General features: G+C 38.2%; 1 protein-coding gene across 3 annotated transcripts in view; it reads right to left on the reverse strand.

The window, feature by feature from the left end:
- LOC131041338 (protein virilizer homolog) overlaps window positions 1–24,069 on the reverse strand; it is a 204,525-nt gene that overhangs the window by 11,187 nt on the left and 169,269 nt on the right. For all 3 annotated transcript variants that reach the window (XM_057974388.2, XM_057974383.2, XM_057974393.2), the window contains 3 exons: window positions 23,456–23,627; window positions 20,663–23,353; window positions 20,485–20,556 (listed from right to left, as the gene is read on the reverse strand). In XM_057974388.2, coding sequence (XP_057830371.2) covers window positions 20,485–20,556; window positions 20,663–23,353; window positions 23,456–23,627 — 2,935 coding nt within the window. The remainder of the gene's footprint in view (window positions 1–20,484; window positions 20,557–20,662; window positions 23,354–23,455; window positions 23,628–24,069) is intronic.

Consider the following 24,069-nt stretch of genomic DNA (forward strand, 5'->3'; position numbering starts at 1 on the left):
GGCAACTTAAACCACAAATCAGATATGATAATTTACAGTTAAAGCATGAAACAACACCACATCAATATCACACATAACATAGAGATTTTTGACGTGGAAAACCCGGTTAAGGGAAAAACCACGGTGGGAACCTACCTACAATGAGATAATACCCTGTTAGGAGTAAATGTAAATATTACACAATGGTGAATGCACATGCACACTGCCTAGAGCTCACTGCTCAAATAAGAAACCCAGAAAGGCTACAACCTTTAGGAAAGGCTCATTGCCTTACAAGAAGTCTCATTGACTTACAAAAGCATTCGAAGAACAATCTGGATTACATGATCTATGAAAATAGCATCTCCATATGCCTGAGTACAGTTCCGGTTAAGTGCACAGTCTGCTTTGCAACACTTCGCTTCTCTCCTTCACACTTCTGAACGATCAAATCACGTGTTCGCACATACAACTCGATCATACACACTCTCAAAGATCGCAGACACACATCTTACATGATTATTACAATTATTTAAACATGACATCAACCTATATTTCAAGGTCCGCTAAACCCTCAACACAAATAACAAAATAATAACCTCACACGCTACAACAATACATGCCAACCAAAACGATGTAGGCTAAGACATAGTCTGGACCCAAATCAATACCGCAAACACGCAAAACCTCCAATTATTACACCTCGATCATCCACAACACGCTACAACCACCAAGAATGTCGCATAACACGAAGAACATCATCGGACAAAGAAAATATTCAATAACACGCACAATAATCAATGCGGACCACCAATACGCATAGAACACGATCTAGAGATATTCACAAGCAATGTGAATTGCACCACAACAACCGCAACAACTCGGATTACAAGAATCATCATCATCTCTCTACCGGAGCTCAGGAATACCAACATAACTGTCAACCTGAAAGATTCACTTGTGGATTTCCAAATCATAAACCAATCAAACTGAGGACACACATCAATGTCCAAAATACATCCCATATCCGCTACTAAAGATATAGCAATTCCGGAGCAATACGGAGCACAAACTAGAATACCAAATAACACGAACAACTGAATAATATCCTCAATACCGGATCTAATAACTTGATCAAGACATCATGCGAACCTCTACAAATGGGAATGAACCATCTACAGACAACATACCAGAAACCCTTTAAACTGCATCAGCTCATCTGCAACACAAACTCATCCAACCAAACTAGAACACTGGAATACAAAAGAACATGTTGACATCAATGACAACACATCATTCCAACAAACTTCTCAGGAACATCCAACAAATTTTGCAACCACCACCATGTCAATATCATCCACCAACAACCTCATCTTTATAAATGAGTCAAAGAAGCAATAGGGTCAAGACTTTTGGCTCCCCCAAATCAAGCAGTGAGCTAAGGAAGCAAGAGGATATGTCTGTATGGACACTATATCTGTTGGTAGAGGTCAAGAAATCCCATCCCACAACCATTCGGATAGCCTCCATCGTTAGGATTGTAGATGCATTACAAATCATCTACAATTGTTGGTCTAAAAAATGATCCAAAAAGGACATCTATCTCTTATTACTTCTTAGGCAAATAGGTCTTTCCATGATAGAAACTGATAGTGAAATGAGTAGTGAGAGATACTTATAGTACAATTTAGGGGCCCAACGATTGAACCATCACTGTAGGCAAAGAAAATGCCATAAATGTTGAAGTTTTAACCCTAATAGCATGTATGAGAATGCCACCCCTTCATACATTCATTCCATGTTCTGCACAAAAATCTATATCCAAGGTTTGATTAGACTGATATCGTATACCAACTACACAAAATCAAACCCCAAGAAACCCATATTTCTCCATCATTGATTCTGAAATAAATGTTGCTTGTACCACACCACCTTTAAACGACCTCAAACTGCCACCGAATGCATAACGAATGTGCATAGTAAGTATGATCGATCTCATCCCGTACAATTGTCATGGTCTCCAACTTGTTTGCATCTGTCACCACCACCCAAATAACCACCCAAACTAGAAGATCTAAGTTGGTGAAAGGGCTGGTCAAAATGGGGAAGCCAATGACCACGATTCCAAAGGCCCAGATTCGTCTTGAGCACCATATCTTTAATCAATGCTACAAATTGCCAACAAAGGTGAAGACATATACCAGCCATCAATTTCCAAGAAGTTCTGGTCCAATCGACCCAAACTTCACTGCCAGGTTGACCATTTCGTCAACATCCATATTTGCCTCTCTATAAACATGATTAATGGTGTATTCCTCAAAGAAATTTAGGAGTTCCACAATCCCATCCACCAAAGCCCCACGTCTCCCCCTTCCTAACTGCATTAATCACCAAAGCCGAGTCACCTTCAATTTCTAGTTTGGATATTTCCAAATCTTTGCAGAATATAAGTCCATGTGTAAGAGCTTTCAACTCTACAACACTGTTAGTGTCTTCCTCCAATGGGACAACCAGCCTTCCAACAACCTTTATGTTCCACAATCCAATGATGCATCCTACACCTGAAGCACTAGGATTCCCTCGAGAGGTCCTATCAAAATTTAGTGTATGCCACCCAAATTCAAGTGGAGGCCATTTAGTTAGAGCCCTTACGCCTTCTGTCGTGATGCCACCATTACCAACAAATGGAGGGCCTTTAGGCCATTCCATTTTAGTCTCATGCTTTCATCCCAATCTATAAATTTACCATCTTTAGCATGTGAGCAGTTGTCCTACTATTGGAAATTTCAACTATAGCGGCTTCAACTTTGTTTTAAAAGGAATCAATTGGCATGTCTTTGTCGTCAAAGATTCTTTGATTTCTCTCATTCCATATTTCCTAGATTAATATGGAAGGACAGATAATCCACAAACATCCTAGAAGTCCTTGTCCCATCTTGATTGGCCAACATTTCAAAAGGCTCATGATATCATTTGGTAATGCCATGACCCAACCAAGTTTCGCACATAGCCACCACCAACACTTTTGTGAGAAGGGGCTTCCCAAGAGTAGATGATCTACAATTTATTCCTCACTCCTACAAAGCACATATCTTGTAAGAGTGAGGGCCTTCACAGCCCATTCTCCTAATCTTTTTTGTTGTCAAAATTTTCTTTTGGGTTGTAGCTCAGGTAAATACCCCAGCTTTGGGCATACAAAATTTGCTCCAACAAAGAGAGGTCGAGATGTCTGTACTTCCTTAAACTTCCTTGAAGGACATTCCTGGCCACAACTTTATAACTATCTTTGGCATTGAATTGGTCGTTCTTTGAACCAGCGCAAAAGAATTTGCCCACTCCATTCCTGAACATTATCCTTCTTTTTCAAATAACATCGAACACTTGGTTGATCTCTACTCTAGTAAAAGGCAAAGAATGGAGATCCTTCCACCTCCATCCCAAGGCAAAACAACATAATCTTTCACAAGACAACCCCAATGCTCTTTCAGATATGCCTTGGTTTCATCTACCTCTAAGTTGTTGTCTAAACTGGGGTATCCACCCCATGAATCTTCCCAAAATAAAGAACCCCCATCATGTATATCCCAAGATAGATAATTTGTAATCACCAATCAGCAATTAAGCATAAAATTCCAAACACTTGAGCCTTTGGGAGGATTGGCAATCTTAATTATGTCAATAGGATTTTTGTCAACCATGTATTTTGCCTGCAAGATTTTGGCCCATTTCAACTAAGGTTCTTTATACATCATCCAAACCAATTTTACCCTTAACGCATTATTTTGCCACATCTAATTTCTAATCCCCACTCCCTCTTGATCCTTCGATCTACATACTTTCCCCCAAGATATGAGTGCCACTTTATCTTTTTCAGTTATACCTTGCCAAAAGCATATCCTCATTTTTTGAACCAATTTTTTATTTGCTCCTGAAGTGAGAGCAAGCCAAGAACGCAAGTAGATAGGCATAGAAGAAATGACCATCTTGAGCATTATTGTCCTCCCTGCCAACGAAAGCCATCGTCCCTTCCATGCAAATAATCTCTTGTCAATTTTTTGTTTTAAGGGGTTCCATGACTTGGTGTTTCTCAAACCCTTATCCAAAGGAAGACCAAAATGAGAGTAGGGAAGTTTCCTGACATGTCCCCATTTGAAACTCTAATTATGTTATTCCCCTCCAAAGGTTAGTTCTGGGAGATAGCCAAATTCAAAAGTCTCCTACGGAGACAAATTTGGAAATAAGATTCAACTGATATAGTATCGATAATGATTGAATACTATACCCAATAAGATGTCCAATAATCAATTGACTAAGGAAGGAAGACCTCAATTAGAGCATATTGATCAATGATAGGATGGGGTAAGCGGAAGTAGATATACTTATTCAGATGTTCAAATGAATTAGTGAAGACTATTGCATACAACTGGAATATGAGATACTTTCTATACCGTCATTATCAATTTGTACCAAGACATAACCAAACATAACCATCATCGATAATCATTTACCAAATGTAAGTCAGCGACTATGATTGATAGGCAAAGGCATAAGTTATTATATCTATAAAGGAACAACTACGTCTCAAATCAAGGATAATATGAGGAGAATACAAGCCATGCATGAGTCAAGCAAAATTATGAAATAATAACAGTAATCATTAGGCTCGGACTGTTAAGGCTAACGATTATACATCAAAACAACTATGATTGATAATAGATACATATGGGAAATGCAGCATTATTATAAGAAGTGATGCTATTAGAAGGAGTAATGTTTGGGATAAAAAACATTCAAAGTAACATCGATTAATAATACTAATCAGTATTTATGATAACCATCCATTTGTCAAAGAGAGTCATTGAGTATGTCCCATAGTCACAACATAGAAATCTGCCTTGAACTCAAAATTGTTGATGCGTAGAGGAAGTCTTGTAATCATTCTATCACACTTGAGGGTGTAACCATCTACTACTCTCACCCTTATGCCTTCAAATTCTTCATTTTGTATTCCACGTCTCACAACAAACCTGGCATCTATGAAATTGTGTGGGGCTCTTGTATCTAATAAGGTGATAACCTTCTGTCTTGCCAACACTCCACGTATCTTGAAAGACCTCTCCGGCTGAATACTAGTAAGACGTGCTTCCTTAAGTTTGACATCCTCATCATGAGCATCAAATTTTTCTAGCTTCCCAGGCTCAAATTCCTCCTTTTCTACCTCGGATTCCTCTGGATTGGATTGCTGGTCCAAATTTTCAAATTCAGAATCTTCATAATATGCCCACATAACACGATTTGATTTCCCCTTAAGCCTCAGGGGACAATCATGGTTTGCGTCATAGGGTCCTTTGCAATAAAAACATAACTTCTTTTTCCTCAAATCATTCAATGTTTCTCTATCCATAGGTGCTGCTGATTTCCCTTTTTGATCTTTCTATTAATCTGATTTTTCTTTGTTCTTAGAGAGATTTATTATCTTTGAAAGAAGAGGATCCTTTAGATGAAAACTTGCTTTGTGAAGCTACAAGTTCCATGCTCCTTGCTTTCTTCATGGCTATTTGGAGTTTAGGTGGATCAAAAGCCTTATCCCAACCCTTCAAAGGTTCCATAAGTCCCTCAACAAACAACACTACCAACCACTAATTCGAAATATTGGTAACCAAACAAGACAACTTCTGAAACTCTCCAATGTATGCCTCCAAACTCCCCACCTGTCTAAGTTGTGTAAGGTCCCTGAAATAAGATTTTGGATCCTTTTTATCAAATCTCTCCACCAACAAATCAGCAAACTCCTGGTAGGTGGTGATCTCCTCATCTTGTAAGGTAATCAACCCATTGTGTCACCACTTGTGAGCAACTCCATCAATATGTAATGTAGCAAATTTATTGCATCTCCCTCTGTCATAGGCCTCAGAGTGAAGTAGGTGTCCAGCTTATGCATCCATGTCCATGTTGTGACTGTACCACTCCCATAAAAGAAAGGTAACGTGACCTTGCTAGTAGCAAACTCCAAATCACTATGTTGATTTCTAGGCCTTTTGTCTTGCCTAGCTCTAGCAGCTTCTCTCTTTTAACTCATATATTGATCAAAGTTCATATGTTCTTTGACAACAAGAGGTAGCAAACTCCACTCATCATGCAACATCATAACATTATCTACGAACTCAGCCTCCCCATCTCCTCTTCCTTCTTCTAGTTCATCTCTCAAGAATGTGGGTCTTGAAGGCCGATCACCAATGCGAGTAGCTTCTCGATGTGCTTTAGAAGTCCCAACTACACTCCTATTATCTTCAAGTTCTTGACTCTGCCTTCTCCTGTTATTTACCTGTTCCAAGTTCTGCCTTTGGGGATTTGCCAACTGTCGAATGGCTGTTGTGAGTTGCTAAAGTGTATCAGCTATCCGTTGTCCATCATGTAATCCTCTAGTGGTTGCCCTCACTTTTGCAGCATCATCACGTGGTGGACTATTATCTCTTCTATAACCCACTCTGGCAACCTGTTCTAATGGTCCTGAGGATGACCCCTAATGAACACCAATCAAACCAGAAGCTGTTTCCCCTTCAAGTATCTCTAGTGTATGCCAATTTTTCCTGTACTCCCTCTAATAGTACCTTCTTTCTTTGTCACTCAGTTGCATTAACAAACTGATTCAACCCCACAGGGTGGAAGGAGACCACTCTGATACCAATGCAGAGAACCTCTTTGTCCTCAATTCTCAAATACTAAATTTCAAGTGCAATTTTTTTGTGTTCTTATGGTTTTCAGTTTTTTGTGCTCTTTGATAGGGTTAGCCAAATAAAGATTTGCAACAAACTTACAACAAACTAATGCTTACAATCTGAAAATCACTCATAATTCATTTATCAGGCTATGACACAACTATTATCCCGAATGCAAAGTTTTGAAAGCTTTATTGAAATTTATTACAAAAAGCAAATTACTTCTGCAATTATGAACCTGATATGAATGTCCCAGCTGCTGCAATAACCCACCAAATTAGTCCAGAATTGTTGTGCTAGGCTCCTAATGATAAGCCACCACCTTCGAATATTTTTGGAGAATTTTTAAAGCTTCCCTCCTCAAAATCGCCTCCTTTGCTAATTCGCCCTATTTGCAGCTGTGATGCTGAGGTACTTGGGAGTGATTGGCAGCTCATAAATGATGGGTGGCTGCTGGTAAAGATATCGCTTATCTCAAGTCTCCAATCTGTTACTTTAAATCCCTCAAACTGATTATGTTCGGCCCACAAACTTCACTGGTTAAGAACAAATGGAACCTCTGATTGAAGTCCCCGTTGGTAGCCAAATTCACTGGATATTGGACCAATTCAAATGGCTGCAACATTGAAGATTTTCACGTTCTCCAATGGCGAAGAAAAACTGAAACCCCTGGTCTCTGCTCTCCAAAGTCATGAAAGAAGAACGCCAAAACAATAATGATTCGAACTTCTTCATGTCAAAATATATATTCCTCGAGGAAGTTCGATTTCTCCTAAAAAGCTCATTTAATAACACTAAATGTTACTACATTAAATTGGCATCATTAAATGTAATATGACCTTGGGTTATGTGCTCACAATTAATTGAAAATACGGCCCCCTTCTCATGATGCCAAGACCCTCAACTTAAATCACTTAAGTTATATTATAAAATTATATTATAACTTTATAATATGAGATCATAACCAAATAAACATTAATATCTCCTTTATTACTCAACATTTTTGCACACCGTCTAAATAGGGAGCTGACATGAGGAAACTACATATGACCATACCCCCTTTACTGAAAATAAGAGGGGTTCATCTCTAACATCTCAAGACTTACTAAAACTAGTAAGTAGAGCAAACGATGTCCGAATGATGCCAAACGAAGACCAAACTGAAGCACTCTGAACACTAGAGATGATACAAATCCTTAGGAGACCTCTAACCAGCCTCATTAGCCTATGAGGGCCAGGATGATAGCCTAATCCTCACTGAAGAACTGATGTCAACAAGAAGGGGACATCACACTCTCTCTATGCCAAACTCACAAAGATGGTGATGTGTGTTTAGGAAATGGGCTTGGAGGAACAGCAACATGGGCTGCCAAGTCTAGCAAGGAGGTTAGAAGCAACCATTCCTTGGACTTGGTAGACAACAGACCCAAGCAACCCTTTCATGTCTCATAGACCCACTCTTTCTATTGTTACGTTAGAATAGATTACAACTGATTAAGAATGGATATGCTTGTAGGTGTTTGTCTTTCTTTGTGGGTGCAGGTTATCTTTATAAGTCTCCACTCCTCTAATACAAGGTAAGTCTCAAGCCCTACTTCTGATTTATAAATTCTTGATTGCAGTACGATATTAGATTCAAAAATTATTACATTGAGTACTGTGATAAATCTCTGTTTCAGATATACTATTATCAAGTTAAATGGAAATTGTTTCCTAATTAAGCAAATTAATTTAAGTCATAAGTGTATTGAAATTAGGTAATTGTTGTTAAACAGGCCTATATCTAGTAGGGGACATTACAATCCCCATTTTGAATTTATAGATTCTCAGGATTTCTGCTTCTTTTCGTGGGGGCACCATCAGAAAAAATACCTCTTTGCTTTACTTGCTTCTTCCCCTTATGCTTCGGCATACTAGTTCAATATCTAGAGGAACTATCTTCCTTCTTTTCTCTTGGCCATGTCGAATAACAATGTGTCGTCTACAAATTGTTGGTGGGTAATGGCCTAGATAGTACTAGTGACTTTAATCCCTTCAATCTGCCCAATCATTTGGGAACTCCTGAAGGCCCTGCCGAGAGCTTCCTTCATGATGATGAAGAAAAAGGGAGACAATGGATCCCCTTGTCTCAATCCTCTGGAGGCTTCAAAGAAGCCCTCCGGAGACCCATTTATTAGAATTGAAAACCTAGGACTGGAAATACAAGTGAAGAGCCAAATGATCCATTGTTTATTAAACATGACCTCCTTTGATGTAGGGCATGAGATTAGCATGGATAATGATGGTATGGACTCTTTAGGTGATCACAATCCATCTTCTAGTGTGATAGTTGATTCCCATGATGACAAAATTCCTACACATGAAAAAAAAAAGTAGAACATGGCACTCCAGATTTGAGAGTCAAACATGAGGAATATGTTGTGGATTCAAGCCACAAACGTTCCGATTTTGTTTATCATAGCTTGGAAGGTGTAAAGAAGACACAAAGAATGTATGATGGATGGTTACAAAGAGCTAAGAAGGCAAAGATGCTTGCTGGCAAAGCAAGACAACGCCTACAAGAGGTCAAGGAACAATGCAACCAGCTAGATAATGCAAGGAAACAAAGGGAATCATGCATTAGATCATTATTTATTTCAAGAGAAGAATGTATACAAGTTGAGCATGCAAAGGAAGATCTTCTTGAGGTAAGCAAACAAGAAAAATATGTTGTTGTGTGTGGACAAGAGAAAAGGTATGATTCAGAAAATTCAGTATGTGCATCTAGTTTGCATCACGAGGTTCATGAGTTTCCTCTTTTAGAGAGTCCTTTGATGACTCAAAACAATGATGATAATAGTTACACACTTGATGAACCAGCCACAAGTGATTTGTCCATGTGTGTGAAATGGAATATACTTGATTTCATTTTGGTTATTCATACATCATCTACAGTGAAAGGACGATTGTTAAGATCTTATGAAGCATTTTATTTTAAAAAGATGAACAAGGAGACTAAGAGGTTGCTAACTACAAAGATCTTGCATTTTGATAATGTTTGGTTTATTTTGCATGCTACATCTTGGGTTTGGTTAGTAATGGAAAATATATTAGATTATGATGATGATACTTTGACTGAATATGTTGAAGACAAAGGTTCAAGACATGAAAGGCTACAAAATGGGGGAGCAAAGTGTATGCAAGTGCACTTTAGCCTTGAAGATTTCAAAAGCATGGAACATGCTAGTGATATGGACAGTCGTTGCATGGATTCTTTGGGTGATCTTAATGCTTCTTCCAGGGTGATAATTGATTCTACTTCTCCTACACATAATGAAAAATCAGTCTATCGCAGCCAAGAACAGTTGGAACAAAAGCCTTTGGTTTGGGAAGATTTGCAAGATCATTTGATGGTGTGAAGAATGATAAAATTGTTCAAGCAATGTCCATAATGGATAGCACCCATAAACACCTAGAGGGTTTCATTTGGACAGCCCAAATAGAGGAAAGACAAAAAGGAATGGGACATGGTATCTCTCATTCACATTTGCACTCTTTCAAGGAGGCTTTGGAGTTGATGAAAGAGGATTACTTGAAGTTGCTTAAAGATAAGGACATGGGGGACAAATTGGTTACGAAGGAGTATAACGAGATACCAAATCATTGCCTTCTTTTGTGTATGTCTAATTCATTGCATAATTCAGAAAATCAGTTACTTATAACAGCTACTTCTATTAAGGAATATGATAATGTTTGGTTCATCATGATGATTTCACCATGGTTGTGGTTGGAGGCAAAGACCACATTGGAAATGCAGGTTCGGAATGGTAAGGCAGCATATGACTTTCAGCATCAGAGATTAGAGCTTGAAAAAGATAACAAAGACACTTCAAGGGATCATAAATTAGATTTCTTTAATGCAATCAGCAGTCCACTATTAACACATGAGCCATGCATTGAGGACAGCCAAGTATGGATCGATAAACACATGATATAAGTTGAAAACGTTGTTTGCCCACCATCTGATTTCATGACAGCAAGTAAAGAAGAGCATGAGGTAAATGATCCAATCCACAGTTTTGCTGATGATAGCTTCTTGATGCATGAGTTGGATGGGAAAAGTGCTGAGGAAGAAGCTATAAACTGATCAGAACATTTGTTTCAGAAGTCACACTACTTGGACGGTCAATTGAGGTTAGATGAAGGTATAGACCCAATTGGTGCCTCTTTGGTTGGTCACAACACTGTCCCATCCTTCATGGTGGAAGATGTGAAAGAAGAGTTTGTAGCTTCAAGCAATATGCAAGGTACGGCAGCCCATGGAGAGATTATTGATGAACAGGATTCTGATTTTCTGAATTTGACCAGTAGTTCTTTGTCGTCACATGAACCTTGCAGTGAGGTCATTCACAAGAGGTTTGATGAGTATTCAGATTGCTCAAAGACTGATGAAGAACATGAAATTGACATGGATAGTGATAAATTGGATTCTAAGGGCAATGATATTAATGCAGCTACTAGTGTGATCATTGTCTCTCATATTGGCACCACTCCTACACATGTTGAAAAGTTAAAAGTTGGCATACAAGGCTGGGAACAAAAGCTGTTGGTGTGAAAAGACTTGCATGATCATTGGGTGGTGTTTAATGATTTCGAAGAAAGAATGGTAGAGAAGCCCAAAATTCTGAATTTGGACAGTTCTAGTTTCTTCCCTCATTCCCGTGAGATTGCAGCCTTGACACGTGGATTTAGCAACGAAGAGGAGTCCACAAGAATTGACACTCAAGGTACAAAGACTGAACATGAAATTTCCAATGAAAGGGTGCTTGTGCCAATTCAAGATTTGACACAAACGTATGACAGTGATTCTGAGTTTTATAACAGTAGTGATGCAGCCCATCTTTCTCAAGATATTGCAGCCCTTGGCCAAGATGAAATCAATGATATGCAACCTACAATTGATGGTACACAATGTATAAGCATGGGACATGATGATGTGAATGATACAATCCATCATAAGTCTGATTTTGTGTACTTTGGAGTAGCTGATATAAAACATTGTCAAAGGTTGAATAAAGATTGGTTACATAGAGCTACCCAAGCAAAGAAGTTTGTTGGCCAAGCAAGACAACATCTTCAAAGGGTCGAAGAGCGATGCAAACAGTTAGATCATACAAGTGAACTAAGGGAATCAGACCTTAGATCTTTATTTCTTCCAAGGGAAGAAGAGGACAGCGAAGGTATTTTGAAGAGGTATGAGTGTAACTCTGATTCTATGAAATTGATCAGCAATTCTTTTTCATCTCATAAGTCAAACTTTGAACCTTGGGTTGAGAACATTCAAGTTGGGATGATCAAGTGTGAAGTTAATCCTTCCCTACCTAGAGTTCATGAGATATTTGGTTGCATACTTAGTGGACCAGCCACTAAAAGCCTGTCTTTGTTGAGTAATAGAAACATCTCTCATTCATCAGTGGACTTGTCACCTCTTTCATATAATAGGGCAGGGATGTACTTATTGATTGGAGATTCCATCTTCTTAAGTTTTTCATCGGGCTATGCAGATCATCATGTGAGGGAATTTGTTGGTTGCATTACTAAGCAAAACATTTACTTAGCAACCTCCAATGAAGGCACACTAACTAGTGGAAATATAGGTAAAGTTGCAGAGCAACCTCCAATGAAGGAACACTAACTTGTGGAAATATAGGTAAAGTTGCAGCATCTGTTTGGAGGTCTTGGAGAACTATTCAACACACTTTCCTAGCTGAAGATTGGCTTATTCATGAATTCCTAATAGCATTGATTGTTGGAAGAACTTGTGGCTTCATTTGGAGTGAAGTTCTCAGTTGGATAGTTGATGATTTGATTCATAACAGTAGTACAGGGCAGCTTGATTATGCACCTAGGGTTATTTGGGATCCTGACATTGACATGACTAGTGCATTGCATCTTATGTATCATGATGAGTTGCTTCACAACTCCAGGCATAATGTTGCTGATCAGAGTTATAACAGCGAAGTTGGGTGGCCATTTGTGTTGGTTATTTAGCATATGAGAGTTCATCTTCACATTGTCTTGATGTTCTACATGCTTGTATGGTTACTTCTGATGAAAAATTTGTCATTGATGTCAGAGTGATTGCTAATGTTTGCTTGAACAGTTTCCATATAATTGATATACATGGTTGATGATAGTTATACAATGAATATAGAAACAGCATACAGTTCATATACAAAATAATAATATAATGATATATAATATATCTTACAGCAATAGATATATATACACATATATATAGACAGATGCATTCACAGTATATTTACAGTCAATCAGATATACTTACAGTAGTCCCAGTCAACATACAAAAACTCAGACACACATATATTGTTGAACGCTGAAATATATACACACAGGACTCGGGAACATTACGACAGACTGAAATAAATACATATACACAGAAGTCACAGGCATATCAAATGTCATTCACAGTTGTATTTTTTCAAATAAAGAATCAGTAACAAAGAAGATTGATACAGAAATAAACATAATGAGAACATGATGCTGATACAGACCACAGATATAATGTTGATATATAACGCTGCTATCTAATACTGAATACTGATACAGAATTGTCATTCTGGAGATACAGACCACGGGTAATTGATACAGATCAGCAAGCCTTAACTAACACATAAGTTTGTTATATGATGCTGTTGAAATAACAATAAAAATAAGCGATCAGTTTAGATTTGTTAGTCTAAAGTAAACGAAATAATGATATTATGGCAGCGATCTAATTTAGATAAGACAAATAATTACGATTAAATTTGGCAGTGATTAATTATTGGGAATGCCACAATTCATTGAATAAATAATAATGAATGGAAAGGCACGATAATGATTCATTAAACATGACTGTAGAAGGAACAGTAAGCAGTGGATATGATTGGTTGCAAAAGAAGTGTTGTGCACAGTATATCCTTGTCCTGATTAGAACACGACTTAGTGTCTACATTAATCAAAAATATTATTGATATTTTAAAAAAAAAAGGGAAGAAGCGATTTGTTTAAGAGAATTAATAATATCAAAGGGTGCATCTTTAATATGATACGATGTGTAAGGAGAAGGGGTGTGATTTATTAAGAAGACACAGGTTTGTTTTCTTTGTAAAAGAGAATATTATATCTAAATATATGATTATCTAATAAAAGGTAAATTGTCATTAAAAAGGTGATTAGTTCCAAAAGAGATGTAACCTCTCATGAATGGTTACGTAGAAGATATATAAGGAAATGAAATAAGATTGAACATTTGAGATGTGTTGAGTTGAAGTATGCCGAAACTATAAACTTGTGGATGTAGATATATTGTAAAGGAAAATAATTACATACATCTGAATGTAAGAAATGCCTAAATACTGAATGTATAGAAAGAGTTTTAGAAAGTTAAGTGCAGATTTATAATAAGACTGAAGAAATCGCACCCAAATTTATGGGCAGATTATGAGCAGATTCATATTAGACTGGTGGAGAATTTATGTTCAGATTTGTATGACATACTTATGAGGATATCATGATCAGATTTATTTGATTGGATAGTAATGTTCGTCACAGCAGATTAGAGGAGTATTCATAACAAAGTTTTGTTTTGAGGTTGGTGCCTTAACTTTGTGAAGTAGGTGCTTCATATTGGTGAAGTTTGGTGCTTCATTTTCAGAAGGTTGGTGCCTTGTCTCAGTTTTGGGAGTAGGTGCTTCTAGTGGGTAGGTGCTCACAAAATCTCTTTGAAGTTGGTGCTTCATGTTCAGAAGGTTGGTGCCTTAATTTTCAGTGTAGGAGTTGGTGCTCACAAACTTTAGAGGTTGGTGCCTACAAATCTATGTAAAAGACAATTATAAAATTACTTGCATTATTTGCCGTGGTTTTCTCCCTCATTGGGTTTCCACGAGATAAAGTATTGTGTTCTTTGTGTTCATTATAAGTGTGTGTAATTCATTAAAAGTTCCAGCGTTATTTCAGTGTGTTCTTTGTGTTCATTATAATACTGAGAGCCACCAAGAGAAGATACTTGAGTAGGTCCCCATACATTTGTATGCAAAAGCTCCAACACTTCATCTTTCTTTTGCTTCCCATCCTTGAGAAAACTCTCTTTTATTTGCCATACACACAACTTTCACAGAAATCCATATTAATGCATTTCAGACCTAGTAAAACCTTTTTAGAATGAAGTACCTTCATACCTTTTTCACTCATATGCCCAAGTCTATTATGCCACAGTGTTGTCTCAAAACCTACAGCAATTGTTTTAGTCTCTTCCTGCGAACCTTCAACAACTGTTCCTAAACCTATTTGGGTATTTTCTGCAGCAACTAAAGTACAAGGAACAGTATGACCTGTACAAAGATATAAGGTTCCTACTTTCACACCTTTTGCTACTATCAAGGCACCTCTTGAAACCTTCCAATTTTTATCATTAAAAGGAACTATGCAACCTTCATCACCTAGCTGCCCTGCTGAAATTAAGCTCCTACTCAACCTTGGAACGTGCCTTACCTCTTGTAGTAGTCAATGATTCCCATTCTGCAACGTAATCTTGATTCTTCCCTTTCCAACAATCTGATAGGGTTCATTATCTCCCAAATAAACCAACCCAAAATCCCCTTGGACATAATCAAGAAAATAACTTCCATGGGGTGTAGCATGAAATGAGGCCCCTGAATCTAAAACCCATGAATCATCATAATTATCTAGGGAAAGAATCAAAGCATCGTCTTCAAAATTATTACTTACCACATTCACCTCCTTATTACCTTCTTGTTTATCTCCTTTATTCTTCCGAGACCAGCAATCTTTCTTTAGATGACATGGTTTCCCACGGTACCAGCAATCTTTCGGTCCTCTGCATTGGGATCTCTTGTCCTTTGATTTTCCTTGGCACTTCCCATGACCTCCAAAACCTTTTCCTCTCTCCTTTGATCTGCACTTACTTTCTGCATTCAAAACACTCCCTAATGTGGATCCACTTGAGCTTTTCCTACGGATTTCCTCACTCAAAATAGCACCAACAACATCATCAAATTTTAGGGTATTAGACCCAGAAACAGAGTTACTAACCGCCATTACAAAACTATCCCATCTTTCAGGCAAAGAACATAATATCAGCAGAGCTCTAACTTCTTCATCGAAATTTACCTTTAGAGAAGTCAACTGACTGGTAATTGTATTAAACTCGTTTAAATGATCTGTCACGGATCCACCTTCAATCATTTTCAGATTAAATAGACGCTTCATGAGATTGATTTATTTGAGGCTGAGGATTTTTCCTACAATTTGGCCTAAGCTTTCATCAATTGATCTGTTGTCTTTGCATCTGTTATATTGAACGCCATGGATGGTGCCAGGCACAGCCGAATGGTTCCCAGTGCCTTTCTGTCCAAAATATTCCAATCCTCATCACTCATTGTGCCTTTCTTGCCTACTCCTTCCAACAACCTCCATAAATCCTTCCAATAGAGATAATCCTCCATCTGCATCTTCCATAACTGATAGTTCTACCCATTGAATTTTTCTACCTTCAATTTACCCTCATCCGCCATTGCTCCCACTTAACCGTGAGACTCCCACTCAATCAGACCTTCCTGCAAACGATAATCGAACACAACCCGCTCTGATACAACTTGTTAGGAATTACATGCAAAAAATATCAATTATATGCAAATAAAGATTAAACAGACAAATGAAAAACTCAAAAATCATAACAGTGAGGAGAAAATTTTTAAGGTGGTTCACCCAAACTTGGGCTACATCCACCAAACAGAGAGTCCAATATTATTATCTAGCAAATCAAACCAATTACAACCAGCAATCCCTTGCAACTCAATACCGTTGCAAAATGCTGCAGAAATATCTACAGAAAACCCTAACCCTTAGACATTTTAACAAGAATTATGTCGGTTGCAAAAAATAGGGTTACAATATGTCGGTCAATAGAAAAATAACTCCCGACGTCTTTATAAAATAATAAAAGTTGTTTGAGCCTTGCGGGGCGCTACCTCTAGACCCCACAAGGGGTGCTGCCCCTTGACTCCATCTTGGGGGTGATGCCCCCAAACCCCCATTAAATAATTTGGGGGAAAACAGCACCAATAAAAGTGGGGAAAATATAACCTTCGAGTCTAATTAGAATCCATATAACAATAATTGTCTTGGCATATCTTACATGCTTTGATGTGAAAGTATTCTCTTGAGCTTTTTTGTGCCTTTGGCTCTAACTCATGGTTCTCATTGGTCTTCTTCACCAATCGTCTTGGGCCCTTTCCCTACATCTTCAGATAATTGTAATTCTCTTGTTGAAAATGTTTGCTTCTTTATCTTCCTTGCTCTTCACAAGTGATCAAAACATTGTTCATTGTATGAGTGGCTACAAATGCAATCTCTTCCACATGCCTACCCTTGTCTTGCAACTTACAACTAAAACTTTGCATCAACAACAACATATGCAAATGTATGAAAATGTCTAAATTAAAAGTGGTGAAGAAGATGAGTATGTAAAACCATAGATGCAAAACTCGATAAATCACTAGTACTTTTCAGCAAAATTCAGAGGCATGTTCCAGAGAGCTTTTCAGCAGAAATTGCATTAAGTGCTTGTGATTACTTAGCAAGTCTGCAATCAAAACTTCCCCAATGCTTGGAAATGCAAAAAAAATGGTTTTATTTTTTTTCTTAAGCCGTCACACCCTTCCTTCTTATTCACAGATGCCTTTGACCTCTTTTTGAGGCGATTTAAGGCAATTGTGGATGTGATATGTCAAAACATATGTTTTTTTTATATAGTTTTTTTCCAAGTTTCTTTCAACAAAATTTTATGTTTCAAAATTCTTCTGAGCATTTAGAAATGTTGCTTTGACATGTACATTCAAATTAGTCTATGCTAGCTAGGGTTCTGCAGCAATAGAATTTGTTTTTAATTTTGTTTTTTTAAAGCAAAAGTTCTGCATTTCTTTCTTGAATGCTAGGGTTTGCAAAAATTCAATTTGTTTATATTTATCAGAGTAATTTTTTTCAATGTCATGGTTTGGACCAAGGTCGTAAATATTGGCAGAAAATCGTGAAAATCCCAATATATCCCGAGTCATTAAACCCGCCGATTTTATCATGCAAAAAATCGGAAACGATTTTTTCAGTAAAAATCTTGCATCATTTAACTGAAAATCGCGATTTTATCGCGTAAAAATCGCGCGCCTAAAACGACAGAACCCTAAAAAGTAAAAAAGTTGAAGTTAAAAACAAAAAAAGAGGCGAAATCGGAAATCCGCCTCACACGGTGTTCGAACCAGAGTTTTTGCCCCCACAAACCTGCTGAAAGGTGCCACGAACAATGGTATGATTGCAAGAGGCCGTCGATCTGATGAAAACCGCAGCAAAAAATGCCTTGGGAGATTTTCGCAACCCTAACGCAATGTATAGCCAAAGATATATTAAATAATAAATACATTATAAGCTCATGGGAAACTCCGTCGCAATCTTAACATGTATTTATTATTTAATATATAATATGTAATGTATTTACTATTTATTATTTGTATATTAATAAGTTAAAAAAATAAAATTTTAAACAATTTAAATTATAATGTTTTTAAAATGTATTGTAATGTATAAAAAAAATCATTATATAGTTTTATTTTTAATAATTTTAATATAATATATGTAAAATATTTATATTAGTTTTTAAATTTGATATAATATTATTTTATTTTAATAAATAATAAATTTCATCATTTTATTTCAAATCTATTTTATTTTATTATATTATTTCAAATTAATTTTAAAATGTTAAATTATTTTGACAATTTAATCAGTTTATTTATATATTTACTGTATACATGTGTTTTTTTAAATATTTTAAGAAATTATATATTTTCAAATGTTCGATAATTTTGCCGATTTATTGCCCCGATTTTTTCCTAATTTTTTCCCGATTCCCGATTTTAAAAAAAAAATCGGCCAAAAGATTTATTGCCGATTAAGATATTTACAGTGTTCCACAGAGACGCAGAGATGTCTCTGTGTCCCCGCGTCTCCCAGGGAGACGTGGAGACGTCTCCTTGGGAGACATCTGGGCGTCTCCCAGAGAGACATGGAGACGCCTCCACGTCTCCTTGGGAGACGTTTGGGCGTCTCCCCGTCCTTTGATCTCCTTTCGCCCCCACATATATGCAATGTTTAAAATTAAAATTTAAATAAAAAGTGACTTTTTACGTTTTTTGAGGGTTAAGGGGTAACTCTAATTGGACGTGGGCCAATAGAAAAATAACACCCGACGCCTTTAGAAAATAATAGAAGTATTTTTGGCCTCACGGGGCGCTACCCCTCAACCCTGCCCTGTATCATGACAGGGAACGCGCAAGGGGTGCTGCCCCTTGACCCCAACTTGGGGGCGCTGCCCCCAAACCCCCATTGAAAAATATGGGGGGAACCGCGCTGATAGAAGTAGGGAAAATCTAACCTCCGAGTCTGATTAGGCTCCATATAACAACACAACTTAGAAATCTTGGTATTTAGATTTAGTATTTCAAATTTCCTAGTCTCATTTGAAATGTAATTCTTATACTGTAATACTGTCATACATCTTTTCAAAACTAGTTTTTCAAGTACTATATGTATATGTATAACTATATCAGCACCACCACCCCGCCGCCGTCCCCAAACTTAGGCCCTTGGTCCCCCCGTCCCGGAGACGCGTACCCCCGTCCCCCCGTCCCCAACGGCCGTGGAACACTAGATATTTACATCTTTGGTTTGGACTTTATATCCAATGGCATCAGAAGTGAAGTGGAAGCAGAAGTGTTAGCAATAGAGGTGCCACTCGGAAGCATTGTGACCAGGACTAACTATGGGAACAGTCATTTGCAACTATTGTAGATTGACGATAACTGGAGGCATCTATCACCTCAAACACCACCATGCACAGAATGCTGGTCATGACACCAAATTGCTGCCAGAGGTTGTACAAGAAACAAGCATTGCCCTCACTTTGACAAAGTAGTGAAGAATCCTATCATGGAAAAAGAATTGAAGGCAAAAACAGAGATAGGGAGTGTGGAGTCCTCTAATGGTCCACAAATTTGTGGCACATCCATTTCATTGAGCTCCCCAAATGCAATCACTATAGGGATTTTCTGTAATTTTATGTCAGAGCTAGAGCTGTTAGTTGGAGGACAGGTCTTCCATTAAGCTGCAGACATTTGGTGTACATGGAGCTCGAACTCAGAGATCATAGGCTCAATTGTAATTGTTTGGGACAATTTTCCACTTTTACTTGAATGAAATTAGTGATTAAGGAGTTGCATACTCACTAATGTTTTATTTTTTACCCATACTGATCGTCGTTTTTCTTTACGTAGTGTTACAGCTCTCTTATGCATTTTTAGTCCATACAAAGTTCTTGCAAACTGTTTTAAAGGTTTCTCAAGCAATGTTTCCCTAATTTACAGTCACGAAAAAAATTGTATCATTCTGAAATATTCTTTTTCAATTTTCATAATTGAGGAACTGTATAGTGGAATCTCCACATCAGTTTAAGGACCAAGCATAGGACTATACAATCCACTTTAGCTGTTCACAGTGAAATCTGGAATAAATTGAACATGGAGGCAGATATAGTTTCAAAAGGGCAAACAAAAAGATCGACTTTTTTTATCAGCCTAATGCACTGAACTTTTATACACTTGAATGATATAAGTTCACAAAAATAAATCTGATTTTTATTTCAGTATTGAAAAACTCATACTCAAAGTCATACCTGTAACATTTGCATCAACTTTGGGTGCTGTTCCAAAAGCTGACGTAGTTTTTCTTGATCACTCAATAAAGCCTAACCAAAGCAGGAAAATATTTCAATTACTAAACATGATGAGCCTAAATATGGTTGGAACATCTCTAGCCAAGGTCATAACCATAATAATCCTAAAGGTGCATACCTGTATAGATTCAGGCGAACTGAAATACTGTTGCAGCCTCAAACTTGAGTCTTGTTGCTGCAGGTTTTGATGTTGAGCATGCTCAGCTTGCTGATGATGATATTGTGGGAGAAGATGTTCTCCTTGATCATGCTGTTGCTGCTGATGGGATTCCTGTGGCTGTTGAGAATAATAGGGCTGCTGAGCTTGTTGCTGCTGCAAATGTGGATGCTGCTGCAGAGTCTGTTGGGGCTGATTTTGCTGTGGTGACGGTGGTTGAGGTTGATATTGCAGATGTGGTGGATGCATAGATCCTTGTGTATGAGTTTGTGGTCTCTGTTCCAATGGTTGGTGAGGCTGAAGAGGGGGCCGCGGCTGCTGAGGAGGCTGAGGTGGGGGAGGACGGGGTGGTTGTGGAGGTTGAGGAGGCTGGCGTGGCTGTAAAGGTGGTTGTGGCTGTAAAGGCTGTTGACCATGATGTGTTTGAGTTTGCTGATTTTGTCCCTGGTGTTGAGCCAAAACACCACTGGAAAGATTTCCTGACAATGACATAGGCCGACCAGGTGGCAAAGGAGGTACAAAAGCAGGTGGTAAGGGATGAGACTGAGTAACAGAACTTTGTCCAATGCTAGAAGCAGAAAAGCTTCCAAACAGCTTATCACTTGAAGAACCAGATGGAGGCAGTGGAGCAGCTGGAATTGACTGAATATACATGCCAGATACTGGTGGGACAGTTGAACCTTGCACAGATGCTTGTAAAACTGGAGGGGCAGAGAATGGTGGAGGCATAGGAGGAAGTGGTGGAGGTGGTCTACTTGAAGAAATATTCTCATCAGAAATTCTGGCTGTGGATGGAACACCAACCCATGGTGTTGTTGAAGTGCTAACACCAGATACAGAATCAAAAAGAGGACGTGGAGGGGTGGATAAGGCAATAGAACCATAACCAGCTGGTCGCATTTGTTCAGGATGAAACTGTAAAGGTGGAGGTTGATGAAGGGGTACTTCCAATTGAGCATGAGAACCAGTTGGAGGTAATGGTGGTGCAGTGGTTGCATTCATACTACTGCCTACACCATCCTTATAGTAATCTTTTGGAGCTGTATAATTTTGATCTCTTCCAGGCAACGATGCAACTGGACCACTCACCACAGAATCATATGCCTGAAAAGGTAAACCTGAAGGAAGAGGAGGTTGAACATCTCTTGCAGAATGCATGTAAGAAGACATATGCAAATTACTGGTTTCAACTCTCTGCGGAGTTGAACCAGAAGGAATCGCTGGAGGTGGTGGCAAAGGTGGCAATGGAGGTGGATGTGCAAGAGCTTTCTGTTCAAAATGAGACTGGGACACAGTCAATGTTGGGCCAGGACCAGGCTGTGATTGATTGGAACCATGATGAAGTGCAGAGAAAGACATAGATCCCTGCTCTGCTACTGTTTGAATAACTCCTGAGACATTTCTTTGATCATAAAATTGCATCATAGTCTCTGGTGGTTTTGACATAGAAAGCGTCTCATAACCCTTAGAAGAAATGGGCCTTGTGTTTTGCATTCGGTTGTTATATTGGTCCTGATGGAATTGTGTTTCACCACTGACTATCTGGTTTATTTGTCCTTTATCCCCAGTAAGACTTCCATGTCTCTGAATCCCACCCTCAGACTGTGTAACAGGCTCTCTAGATATACCACTTGCAGGATTGAGACCTTCCAATGGGTTAGACGGAGTATCCTTTGTACTCTGAATAAAATGTGGAGCATTGCCAGTGTTGAATTCTGCATCATCAGCAAGTGAATCAGATGAATTAGTCCCAGGTAAACCCCCTGGAGCAGATGGTAAAAAGTCATCAGACTGTGGGAACTGCAACATATCGTCTGACTCAGAAACAACATCCAACTCAATATTGATTTCCTGCAAGTCATCTTCAAGGTGAGTCTTCATCTGTCTAGACTTACTAACTTTATCAATAGTACCCTCTGTCTCAGGTAGCGGTGTATGCACAGGTTGTTGCAAGTCTCCACCTGATGAAGCTACTAGCTGTTGACGTTCCCTTTGTCTGGCCATAAACTCATCAACATGGATAGATGGTGGCCTGCCACCAGTAGAGCCTGCACGTGAAACAGTTGCAACATTGGAGCTGCTACTCATACCATCATTATTTCGTTCTCTTGCAACATAATCATCAACATGCATAGATGGTGGTCTGCTCGTATTAGGCTTGCGTTGGCGAAATGCATCCCTTCTTGATGGACCAGAAGAGGAAACACTTGTACCTCCTGCACGAACAAATGAGCTGGCTGCAGTGGCTTCTGCTCCACCTACTGACCCTACATCTCCTCGTTGACGCCTATTTGAGCCATCAACTGAAGCTGCTTTTCTCTTTAATGATGGCACTGTAATCGTAGGTAGATCAGGTGAGGAATCTGGACATTCCCACATAAATTTATCTGCAAGACGCCCAAAGAAGTATGACTCATCAGTTCTTTGAATACCCTTTTGTAATTCTTCAAGGTCTTCATTGGATGTTTGCGATCCTTTGCTGATGCATTTCAGTAGAACTTCTGACTTGATAGCTGAATGGGGTGGCAACTCCCAAGATGAAAATGAAAGATCAGAAGATGGCAGCTCAATTTCTGGCACAATTTCGGGCACATGAACTATACTCATAGATTTCTCCAGCAAACAATGCATCGATCTTACAGCTGCCCTGGTCTAACATGCAATTAATTATAGATTAGTATAAAAAAGGAAACAAACAAAAATCATAAGTGAACTATATATTCTTATATTACTAGATTGATAATCTTCATGTACCTGCTCTAATTTTGTCAGCATATGCAAGGAAACTTCTGCACCCACCCCACTTATTTTCAAGTTAAGAAGATCAATCATCTGAAGTACATGTTTCAAGTTCTCTTCATTCTGACTTTCTGCTGACTCACATTCAAGCCCAAAAAGAGACCTTGATGCGACAAGGCCATGTGAACTGCACATCAATCCATCAGCATCATGGTTAGTTAGCACTCAGCATATGCATTTCATAATTTCATACAAACAATTAAAAAATTTCTGTGTAAAATTGAATATATAATCTTAGAAATATAAAGCCTATACAACTGAATGCTATAATAATATTTAAGACTAAGGAAAGATATCCTGAATCTTATACTGCTTGAAAACTAATTTGAGGCATAGAGATAACTTTTATCCCACGGCTCTGCTTCTAATGAAGACCAAGGACAACCCAAATTAAGGACCTTATTGAGTGCTGCACTATTATATCCACATATATTCTTTTAGCACCAATGAACTCCATCGGCAACTTGTGCGTGTTAATAAGATTTATTTCATTATTTATGTACTATCAATTACTTAAAGTGTTAAAACTTGCCTCAATCTTGCTGCAATATTTATTTCTATAATTAGGC

This window comes from Cryptomeria japonica, chromosome 11, assembly GCF_030272615.1.
Source record: "Cryptomeria japonica chromosome 11, Sugi_1.0, whole genome shotgun sequence".
Classification (NCBI taxonomy): domain Eukaryota; kingdom Viridiplantae; phylum Streptophyta; class Pinopsida; order Cupressales; family Cupressaceae; genus Cryptomeria; species Cryptomeria japonica.